The 12939-nt window shown below is 30.8% G+C and overlaps 1 protein-coding gene across 1 annotated transcript in view; it reads right to left on the minus strand.

Moving 5' to 3' along the window:
- Positions 1–12939, minus strand: part of Polr1A (RNA polymerase I subunit RpI1) — a 150626-nt gene that overhangs the window by 43440 nt on the left and 94247 nt on the right. Inside the window, exons 14-19 of the mRNA XM_085827699.1 lie at positions 9643–9813; positions 6760–6879; positions 5080–5294; positions 4819–4903; positions 1674–1874; positions 1377–1505 (exon numbers count right to left, since the gene is read on the minus strand). Coding sequence (XP_085683825.1) covers positions 1377–1505; positions 1674–1874; positions 4819–4903; positions 5080–5294; positions 6760–6879; positions 9643–9813 — 921 coding nt within the window. The remainder of the gene's footprint in view (positions 1–1376; positions 1506–1673; positions 1875–4818; positions 4904–5079; positions 5295–6759; positions 6880–9642; positions 9814–12939) is intronic.

Raw genomic sequence — 12939 nt, forward strand, 5'->3', positions numbered from 1 at the left:
GAATGCATTGTGCCCATGCACTGGGACCCTTGATCCAAATTTATGGTAAGCTCAACGCAGACATCCACTGAACTATTCTGGATAACGGGATGTTTCCTATGTTGTGGGAGTTTTTGGCGTTGGACCCATACTACTTTCAGGATGACTATGCCAGCTGTCATGTTGTGAGGTCCACTATGCATTTGTATAGTGCAAAGGGGTTAATCCAATTGCCTGGCCTGCCCAGAGCTCAGGGTCGCAACCTATTTAGAACATCTGGGATGAGTTGGATCATGGAATAAAGAGGTGCAACAACCGTCCAACATTTCGGCAAAGGAACTTACATGACTTCTCCAAGGCAAATGAAAGAAAATACCAAAAGCCATTATCCAAGAACGTGTGGAAAGCATACCCCAGAGCGCTGAGGCATAGCTGCCACTCATGGTGGCTCTACCAACTACTGAATATGAATAAACTGTTTTTTTCCTTCTGTTGTAGGTGTCCAAACACTTATGGGTAGATAGTGTACTCGTTCATTGCACAGGAAAAGAAAACTTCTCTTAAGATAAACATAAAGAGTGCATGTGCCAATGTGTGTACTTCAGTGAAAAAATCCACACACACATGCCTATACGTGGTGTTTCAAAAATATTGTTCAGAAATGTGCATGGCGGTCCAGAACATGACAACAGTCAACAATCATGTAAGAACATAGGGTTGCATGAAAACCCAATGTGAAAGAGGCTGCTGAATAACAGGAATAAGTCTGACCAAGATGAAGTCACACAGAGCATTATATGTGTATATGATCACGCAGATGTATGAATTGCTAATTGGATACAGGCTGACAGATTGGCCATGCTGGACCCATTCCATGCCGACCTTGATCTCTACACTTGCCATTCGCTGACTTCTTTTTTTATGGGGAGGGCAGCTACATGAGAAACCTACTGTATGAAACCAGACATGGACCTAGTAGTACACATTTTGCTGATACACAATGACATTCTTGCAAACATATGTCAATCAATGAGCTATTGTTGCAAAACATGTATTGCATTTGCAGGCTACAAATTCAAACATTGCTTTAACAGTTTCATTTCAAGTAATACACTTTTTTCTTTCATAAATCCCCATTATTTGTGACCTGTCTTGCATCTTTCTGTCTTTGCAGGCCTGTAGTGTGCTGGAGATAGGTGTATGGAAAGTGAAGGATGGCAAGGATATAAATGATGTCATATCACTTTTAAATCATATGCAAAATTTCATAAAAACATTGCTTCAATATACATAAGAAAGGCTAAGCATAGGAATATTAGATATAAGGGTTTAGTGTTTCTGTACTTGTTGAAAGACTACCAAAGAAAAAGAAAACAGCCTGAAAATAGTTAAATTACCTGAACAATTGAACCATCACTGTCTCTCACAGTAAGGTCATAATTCACAGTAACACCTTCTAAATGTTTTATAAGGCATCTCTGTAAATAACCACTACGACTTGTCTTCACAGCTGTATCAATCAAGCCCTAAAATTATTTAATTTCATAAATCACTCAAAATTCTTAAAATACAAATACCCACATACATTAAAAATAAAGAGAAGTTAACAAAGCTGCTAATATCTGTTGAGACTAAGAATAATTAAATGAAAGTTAAATTTGAAAAAAAAATTAAGTGACAAGAAAATTGCATACTTCTCGACCAGCCATGCAATGAAAAAAGTATTCTTGCGGATTTATGCTGGACAAAAAGCGCCCTGTAACAAATCCTCCAGCTTCTGGGGAAGTATCATAAGCTGGGAATGATGGTAAAGTACAACCATTTAACATCAATGGCATTCGACGTCCTTCTAATTCAATCTGACCTAACAGGCAAGATATCTGCATAGCATTTACCTGCAATAACAAAATATTGACGGATTAAAATTAAAAGATTCTGATAAATATCCATAAATTGATTTAAATGGAATTTCGTCATGAATATACCTAGAAATAATTAAACTGTGTCTTTTCAATTGTTAAACAAATATCCCTTGCTTTATAAATGTTTTCTTTGCATCACTTCACTTTTATGAAAGCCCTATATAAATATTTCTAGTTGGTTAATGAAAAATGTCTGAAGAGGTAAACTTGCTTTTAGAAAAAGAGAGAGTGAAGCAAATATACTAGTGTTTATGCAGTGAAAATTGCAGAAAAGCATGATTATAATTACCATACAGCATACATAAAATGTAGTTTTGAAAAACATTTTGACTACCTGTGAAGTGGCATGGCAAAAAAAATAATATGACAACTTTAGCAGAAAGGAAATTTTCTTACATGTCTTTCACATGTCCAAACGAACAATTCAACTATGGATTTGTGTCAGGCATACAAATAGCAGATGAAATGAACTGACATATATACAAATGATAGTACAATTTAAAATTAGGTAAACAAGCTCTCTTATGTTGGCACAAAACATTAATTAAAAAAACTACTGGTTTCAAGGATTATTAAACATAGATAGATCTACTTCAAAAGCAAAGAAAAAAAAAAAAAAACAGCAATATTTGAGAAGCTAAATGTGCTAGTAATTTTAAGTTCAACTTATAAAACAGTTGTTGCATAAGGTGAAATTTTTGGGTTATATTCATATAACTACTGAACAGGACTAGCTGCATAGAATCAAAATTATGTAGAACAAATGCATACAACTGAGGATAGCTATCAACTCGCTAAAATAAAAATTTTGTAAATGATGCAGTAAGAGGATTAATGCATATTTCTTGTTGTTATAGAGTTATCACAGTTTACTCAACTTAGTAGTGTTGACTCTGCTTATAGTCAGCACTGGCATAATATAACACAGTGTAGGAATAATATCGACATGCATTACATAATGTACCTAAGAATTATAATCAGAACAGCACATAATCAACAGACGAAAGAATTTCTAGTCCAAAGGGGATTTATCCCTGAGGGACTAATGTTTTCATTTCGCGATTTTGTGTTGAATCACTCTAAATGTCCGTTTTACTTTTCAAACTGTTGCCACTAAATATTATCGCCCTGTATTATATTTGAAGAAATTAAATAAATGAAGAATCTGCATAAATGTACGTATGTTTCTCGCATTATGATAAAACAATGGAACCTAGAGCCATCAAATTTTGAATGGCATAGTTCAGCCTACTACGAATATGGGCATCTGGAAGCCCAAATTTGAAATTTATTTTATTATCCATTTCATATTTTGTAAAACTTTAATGAATTTTTGATTAACAAACTCAAGCATTTCAAAGCAAGCAATGCCAACGTTGTACAGAAAAAACATTTTTATCTCCAGCGTGTGAGACTGTGTATCGGAAATTCTAAAGATATGCTCAATTTAAAATTATTTTGCAATATTGCTCTTGAACTGAACTTTATGGTTTAAGTGTGAAGAACACGATATTTAATAAATAAAGGTAACGCACAAAAGGTTAAAAAAACGCCCCATTAGATGTAATTTAAAATCTGAAACCTTTCAGATTTTCTTTTTTTATTAAATTATTTTTTTTAGGGTTATGTAAATTGCCATCTGAAGTGGACAACACATAATAACATCTGAGGGTTACTCAACACCATTTTTTGAGCTGCTTTATTGATCCTATGCTGCCAGAGAGGTTGCTGATTCTATGCAGTGCTGGTCCTGAGCCGTTTGTCCAAATTTTTCTCCGAGAACTTATAGCAGAGGAAAAGGCCTTCGAGACCATAAGGTACACGAACTGAAACTATAACCTCAAAAACTGTCATTTTATTGACAGTATGAACTGCACAATGAAATGCATTTAAAAGTTAGGGAAAATGCATTCCTTATTAATTTGTAAAAATTTGCATTTATTTCCAAGATATTTACTAAAAATTGATTGTAATATATTATTTTCATGATACAGTTTTATATCAGATGCACTCAAATTATATATTATGATGCTATGCATCATATGAAATAAAGTTAATTTTTTTAACAGTTTTTAAGAAATGTTAGGATAATTCTGGACATGAGCATATAAAAAAATAACATAATTAAAATTCTGTATGTTATTAAACATTATAAAGTTACTTTTAATTATTGCCTTTAATTATTTCCAAAAAATATTTTTCTTTGTGGCAACCAAATAAACAAAAATGTATTTTTATAAGCATCTATAATTGCATTACAAAAACAAAATCATAATCTGATACTGGTCACTAACTCTTTTTCACATATAATTTACTACCTAATATAGTAATAAATAGAAAACAATCATAATTCTCAACATTATTAAACTGCAGGGTTTTGGCTTATGTTAAAAAATTACACATATAATTTGCTTTCAAAATAAAATAAAATTTTCTCCTATTTATATCGCTCACATCTTTAAAGCAAGAAAAACATAGTATATGGCTAATCTAGCTGTCAAAAATAAGAAATTAACCAAAGTAACAGCTAATAAATTGTGAATTTTTACTTAATCACTAGGATATCCCAGTTGCGCTTAATGGCCGCTAAATAAATGGCTCCACAACACAAGCATGAAGTTTGATTTTGCCATAACTTTTATGGACTCATCTGCTTTATACAAAGCACAAATTTGAAACATGCAATAATTAAAACATCCATATAAAAGTATCTAATAATATAGTTCAGTTAAAAATAAATATTTAAAGAGTTATAGGTCAGCTACATTCTAGAGACCAAACTCCACGGTGATGACAGCACTAATTCTGTTTCCAACGTAGTGCAATGAATAAATGTAAATTAATCATAAGACACTACCTACGTGAAAGTAAACAAGAGTTGATTACATATATATTTTTTTCAAAAAATATAATTTACCGAAGAGCCTTTTGCTCCCGACTCAACCATCAACTGCAGATTATTAAATGGAAACTTGATCTTTAAGCCCTCTGGTATACAAATCCTAAATATAAGATAAAATAGCGATATATAAACATTTAAAGAAAGAGATATTTTTTTTAAATCATAAGATAAAATAAATGAAAATAATTAGAATAGATTTACAGAAAATCACATTTAACAAAACTGTAAGCGTAATTGTGGTCTATTTTCAAACTAATTTATATATAACAATCTTACGTATTTATTTTATTATTAAGCTCATGGGTAACTTTCTTCATTTCCATATCTACCACTTTTAGTCCAAAATCATCTCTGTTAAAATGGGTTTCCTTATACTTAGTTAATAACTTTTCTATATTTTCTTCAGGATTTTCAACTTCTAGGGCATTAGCACATGCAATCAAACCTTTAGCCTTTGTTTTCTTAAGAACCTTTTTCCTTTTCTTATCAGCCTGCCCAAATAGAAAAAGCATAAACATTAATAAAAAAAAAATAAAAAAAAAAAAAAAATACTTGCCTGAAGAGTACAAAATTTACTTTTTTTATATATGAGCAGCTTGATGTTAAACTGCCACAACTCCAGTCTACTCCCGATTTACCAGGATTATAGAGGAGACAGTGTCTACAGCTAACTTAAAATCACAGCTAATTTAAGGTACACTGAAACTCAAAACTATATTTAAAAAATCATAAGAAGAATAACAATCCATGTTATAATTAATAAAAAAATGCTATCAGCAATTTATCTGTATTTTCAAGTAGTTTGATCAGAAGGATAAGTTTATTTGACAACATAAATTAAATCCAGTTTCAAAATAAAAAGAACGTGTAGCAGATAATGGAAGAGTGAACATCATTAGAAATGAAGAAACTAGGTTTCAAATGACATTAAAGAACAATAAGTTACAAGATAAAACTGCTTAAGTTACAAGGCAAACTTAAACAATAAGTTAAAAATGTTTAAGTGACAAGGCAGTCTTACTGAATCATCAAATTAAATGTCACTGAATAATTCATGATAATAATGTTCCCATATTTCCATCATACATTTTCTTCCAAGATAGGACCTGGTTAATCTGCCTGATAAATCAGGAGTTAATTTTAATCTGGAGCTTTAAAACAAAAGCAAAATACGGTCAATTCTTTTTGAAGAAAATTGATCGAACTTATGTAAAATGATTTCTAATAAATTCTAACTAATATCTTTTACATTTAATGTTTGCTACTAAAATGTTTGATATATTATTATTATTTTTTTAATATCACAAAGTATTATCACATGAAATGCATGAACAATCACTATTCAATAAGTTCATCAATATGATGAACTGTAACCAGAGCTTAAATTCAACAGAAGTCTGGCTCTGGTACTTCTCAATCTTTGAGTGAAAACTTAATTCCAGACAAAGCCTCAAGTAAGATGAGCTCAGATATTTTAATTCATTGCTTAGCTATTTGTCATTAACCCACTATTTTTAAATTTCTTTACATTTTTATTTAATTTAGTTATTTATACATTATTTATACTTAATTTCATTTATCTTTCCTAGTAGTCTTCCATATGTTCAGACAGAAATTAATCCAATTATTTATTACAATCATATGCATTGTTTATAAAAAGTTTTTAAAATGAAATTTTAATATTTTGTTGTTCCATGTTTAAGACATACTTTCAAGATGTGGATTATTAAGAAGTCAACACATCCATCAAATAATACTAAGGCACAATATAAAATTTTCCTCCAACAGTAAATAAAGATGGGTTTCTAGTCAATATTTTTTTTAATTTAAGTATTAAAAAAAATACGTATTAAGAGTACAAAACAGGTTAAATAACGATCGTAATTGCTTTTAGAGAAGATATATGAAAACTATTATTACCCAATGAATAAATTTAAAAAAATTGAAATAAGTTACCTTTGGAGTGAGAACAATATCTTTAATACCAAGAGTAAAGCCTGAATAAAACTGCAAATAATGAGTAAATAATCGCGCTAGAGCAGTAAGGATAACACTTGATATTTCTCCACCATACAACTGTGAAAGAAAAAGACGAGCTTAGGATAGATACAAAGATTATTATTAGGATTAGGTACAAAAAATTTGATTCATTTGGAATATTAGGCTTCAAAATTCCACATACAATGTCAGTTCTACAAAATAATATTAAATCAGCAGGTATTTAAACATATAACAACTATATTTAATACAAGAAAGGAACAAAACACTGCTTATTTGCACAGTTACAAAGCATAGCAAAATATGCCATGTAATATATATATATATACAATAAATTATTTTCCTAAATATGCAATACATAAAAAATGGCCTTCCGTTAGTCTGAAAATGAAAAACAGAATACTTCCGAATAATGTATGATTAATTAAAAACCTACATTTATCTTTCATTTTTTTAATGCTTCCTGTTTCTTTATGACAGCATACTGATCTTTATAGTTTTCTTTCATAATAGTTAGTTAACTTATCAAATCATGTCTGTCTGTCTTCCAGCCTCTATTTTACATACAACGAACTGACAAATTTTTGTCATGCATGTAAATATTTTAAATATATAAATGTTCAATAGATGGCACCACAAGTCATCTAAATTTGATTTATGTTAACAATTACTTTCTCTAGACATTTGTACAAGTTAAAATATGCATTTTCTGCACTTCCTTTCCATTGCATATTTTTATGCAATAAAAAATATATTTATTGAAAAAGAAGATTTTAGTATTGAAGAAGTTGGATGAGTGAATTAAGTGAATAAAATTACCATCATACAAAACAGCAGTATAATGCCAGTACATGTAGCAAAGCTTTCCTGAAAGTATGTAAGTATACAGGAAGCCACTAATATTAAATCACTTAAAAAAATACTAAAAGTATGTATATATTTAGGAAAGAATTATATAAATATAAATTTAAATTCTGCAGCAGCTGTTATTGATACCAGCTGCTGCAGAATTTAGTAATAAATAAAATTGGACAAAAATTATTTTTTTTTAAAGAATTTCATTCAAAATATGCAATAGTTAAAAGGTTTCGGAGGTAGGTAGCAAAGGTTAGGTGCTCTGAGTATCAAAACCAACTTTCGGAAAATATATGCTTAAAGTTTAATTTATATTAAATACTGAAAAACTTTACACATTTTATTATTATATTTTTAATAGAATTTTTTGCATGATTTGTAATGAAGCTTTTTCTTCATGGTAAAATAAAATAAAAATTTTAAACTATAAATACTTTTGAAGAATGTTACCTGAAATCTATACCGTTAGCCATTTTTATCATAACTACTTTTTTTTTATTTCAAATTTTATTTCCTATTAGCTTGGCATAATATACTAAGCTAATGGAAAATAAAATTTATTTTATTTCCTCAATTAATATTTATTGCATGGCTGTAAGTTTGAGCAGGGAAAAAAAAATTTAAATTAGTGTTTTAAAAGAGAATGAAGGGTTCCTTAAATTCTGTTTTCCTAATTAATTCACACACGTTATTTAGCTTTTCATGTTTCATAATTTTCCAAAATTCCTATAGCTTATCATATGCAGAAGGGATATATGTAATTACATAATTTTATGCATGACTTCCATCAAATGAAGGAAACAGCACTAACACATTATATCTGTAAATGTATTTAAGAGTTTTCAAACAAATTAGAAATAATAAAGCAACAAAATCTTAATCTAGTAATCTAGTAGAACTGCCATAAAACTTAATTGGTGCATATTTTCATTTGGTTGATAAAATGAAAAATTTTATTCCAATATCCCTGAAACGAGTTTTAAACATAAAAAGGGTAATCCAAGAGTATAAGAAAAATTCAATAGTTTGAAAAACTATCGACAGCAACACAACGCAGTTTTCACAGAAATGCACATTTTTTTTATAGTATGCGAGATGTGAGAGAATTCATAAAAAGGCGTAGCACATTTAGCAACACATACAGAATCATAAATATTCAATGTGATTATGATCATTCATGATAACAGCTGTTAGATGTGGCATGATATTCTGCATAACATTTAAGAGAACTCAGCTACAATTCTTACCAGTTGGTGAATAACTTCTCTCAGCACGGCCAACCTCTACACACTTGCTGCCTTAACTAAAAATGCAACTATTCTGGGAAAATAAATTTATTATTTAAGAAATATATATATATGCCTTTCTGTAAAAATTGTATCATGTTGCTGTTCAGATTTTTTAATTTACTGATTTTTTACTTTTTCTGTTACTTTAGGATCCTACTGTAAGCAAAAAATTGTTTTTTTTTTTTTGAAAATTTATAGAAAAAATATAGCATAATCAAAATCACCTATATATATATATATATATATATATATATTTGGCCTATTTAAATGAATAAGGAGAAACAATGCCTTTTAGATCACAGCATGATATACAAAATTTAGTTATTGGCACAACAATACCTCCGAATATATAGATATTTGAAATATTTCAAAAATTATATATGCCTCTTCTGATACCAAGATTCTTTAAACTGAAAATGAGTCTTATTTTAAAGGGGTAAAATTTTAAGCTAATTACAATACAAACTACTCATCATTATTTATACACATAAGAAATACATATATTTTATATACAAAAATATGAAGAAAAATTGTTAGGTTTATATCAGGAAGTTTTAACTTATTCTTAGCAGTCAAGATGATAATGTGACATCAGTTTATAGCACCTTTCCTGAAAAAATATACATACTTCTCTTTGTTTGCATCATTATTAAAATAAATCAATTCTGAAATCAATTTAAAGAAAATAATAATGTACCTCATAACAAACATGAATAAGACTGTAGGGTGTTGGTCCAATTTGAGCTTTGTCTATTACACCACATAAAAGTTCACCTGATCTTATTATTACTTCTGACTCGCTCATGTTATCCCCAGACAAAGGAGTACCACCTGCTTTCCAATCTCTAACAGGTTCTCTCACCCAATTCTAGATTGAAATAATAGTAATAAAAATACAAGAAATAAACTGCATATTTTACATAAAAATGCTTACACATTATTAAAATTATATGAAAAAATACTAGCAACAAAACCTTAAAAATTCATTTTACATTCCAAAATATCTATCACATTTGCATCTAGATTCATACTTTAAATTTTCTCTTATTTTCTGTTTTTATTAAATTTAATGACAATCTAGCAAATGGTTATTTGGTATTACCGTAATTTCCGGAAGAAAGGCCGCATCAGCGTAAACGGCGCACTCGAGAAAAATGGCGGGAAAAAAATTAAAATTACACAGAAACGCCGCATCAGCGTAAACCCTGCAATAGATTAAATTGTGCATGACATCATCGTGAGCCGTATAGATGCAAAAACTCAACCTAAGTCCTGATATATGACATACCAGTTAAGAAAAATGCATGAAATGAAACTATAACTCAAAAATAAATTGAAGGTAAGAAATGTGGAAAATATATTTACCTTCACATATGTACTTATATTTACACACTAAAGAAGTCCATATTTGTAATACTCAGACTATATTATAAAACATGTTGCAACAATGAAATATTAAATTTGGATGACAAAAGGAAATTTTAAATTTTACTTACGAATTACAGCAAACTATACATCATATGAAGCCATCAAAATCTGATTCTTCACTACCTGAATTAAAAAGATTTAGTAAATCCTGATCCAAATCTTCTATATCCTCACATTCATCCTCTTGGTTTACAGTCTCTTTATCTAAGGATATAATTTCAGCTTCTTTGAACCCTGCTATTATTGACGATGTTTCTACCGATTTCCATGCACTTCCTGCCCACTTTGCAATTTCTTCATAAGATACTCTACGCATTTTAGCGCTTTTGGTTTACATATGCAATCCTTCACTCATCCAGCACTTCCACCGCTTACGGACTTCAGCTTTGAAGAATTTATTACCTGACAAATCTAGCGGTTGTAAGATTTTTGTCAAACCACCAGGAATTATTGCTTTGGTCGTAGACAATTTTTGACATCTGATTTTTCCTGACTCAAAAAAATGAGCACGCATGGAATTCATTATCAATAACCCCTTTGGTTGGAAAAAAGATCCCATACGACACTGTCAAACGTTTTGTAGCCACTCATGCATGATTGTTTCGCACATCTAGCCGTTCTCGTTTGCACAAATAATTACGTCATTAGGAAAATCTTCCTTCGGAATAGTCTTTCGTTTAAAAATGATCATCAGCTTTAGCTTGTCGCTGTTTGCGGCACAAACTAACACACATGTAAATGACGTTCTTTCATGCCCCGTCATAAACACAGATACAGTTTTTGCACCAGTTTCATCAACAGTTCTGTTTACAGGAGAGTCGAAAGCTAACGGCGTTTCATCCATATTTATTATCTGCAACCCAAGAAGTTTTTTTTGTCAATAATAGCTGTCACATATTTTAGAAAAGATGACTTTTTATCCTGCCGGTCCATTGGTAATTGTTACCCGACTGTTGTTCTAGTACGCACAGAAATATTTTTTCTTTTAATAATCTGCTACACCTCCTTTGAAATCATTTATGTTCATTCGTTTTGCTAAGCGAATTTTTACAGTCGAAATTGCCATTCCCTTTCCTCATTGCTCTTTTATCCAGTTTGCAAAGTCCTCCTCTAGATTTGGCCACCTTACAGTACCACTTCTTTTGGCTCGTTTCTGTTGTTGCATATTTTTAAGAAGTTCTTTTTCAGTTCTCCAATGTCGAATACATCTGTCGTCCACTTCAAACTCTCGAGCTGCTGCTCGATTTCCAATTTGTTCAGCACGTGAAATTACATTAAGCTTAAAACCAGCAGTACAGCTTCTGTGCCGTTTAAGGACATTTTCAAAAATTTTCTGCTCCTTTCTTACTTAAAAGCTATCTAACAAGTACTTGTACCCAAACTGATGAGATCTGTATCTGGCAGAATGCCAAGAAAAATCTATTCATGCTGAAAGAGAAATACGTCAGAGTTCGTTATTGGGAGGCAGGTGGAGTCGTGTCTGCCTTTGAAAAAAATTGCAGAAAAGGCAGGGGTGGGGAGAGGATGGAAGATTCATCGAATGGCAGAGGAGTGAGACTATTCAAACTGATGAGAATGTTGATTTGAAAGGGGGAAGAATGTTATTGTTCTGAGATCTCGTTTAGGGTGAATAAGGCATATAGGTCCGTTCAAGGGAAATAATGTAAACAAAATAACGTTTGCAAAAAGCAACTGAGTGGTCTTTTGTGTGGGAACAGTACCAGTCTATGCACAATGACAAGGCCATCCAAACTATGTACAATGACCATCATAGGAAATATTTTATTTTTAGTACACCTAAACGGCGCAGCCGCTGAAAATTTAAGTTTTAAACACGTAAACGCCGTGGCGTTTCTTCCGGAAATTACGGTAATTGAAAAACCATGCAGCAACTATGCGTATACATATTCACAGTAAATACTGACATGGTACATTTTAAATTTTACATACTGATAACACTATTTAAACTCATACTCAACAATGGTAGTTATATTGTAGTAGAATTGTCATACTAAAAATAATCATTGATACAGAACAGTCCCACAAAATCGACTCCTGATATCTTGACATTCCACATAACTCAGAAACTTTTAAAGAACTTTTTTAAGATATCTCTAGGCCAAACAGAGAAAATATTACATACAGTACATATAATTATTATTTGTGTATATATCTTTCCTGTTCTGTTCACAGATTTGAGTGTTCTTTTGTGTAATTTTTACTGTTTTCACACTATGCCATTAATTCTTGGAACTGCCTAATAAATTTCAAGATATATTGTAATACTTGGTAGTGCTTTTTGCTTCATTTGAGGATATGAAAAAAGTCAGGTAGTAGCTGGCTGCTGGCTCACATTCCTTTCTATAGTTGCAAAACATTAGGACACTTGTCTGAAGTTTTGTGACTGCATCTTATTGCAAACTAAACAACTCACACCAGTTCATTGCGGATATCGCTCCTCAGTTCACATCTAGGCGTATATGTGCTACATATTTTGGGGAAATTTTGATATTCTGTAAAGTGAAAATGTTGTTCCCTCCCCCCCCAAAAAAAGCAATAAAAAAAT

This window comes from Stegodyphus dumicola, chromosome 12, assembly GCF_044657685.1.
Source record: "Stegodyphus dumicola isolate Sdum_Otavi_A_Nest chromosome 12, ASM4465768v1".
Classification (NCBI taxonomy): domain Eukaryota; kingdom Metazoa; phylum Arthropoda; class Arachnida; order Araneae; family Eresidae; genus Stegodyphus; species Stegodyphus dumicola.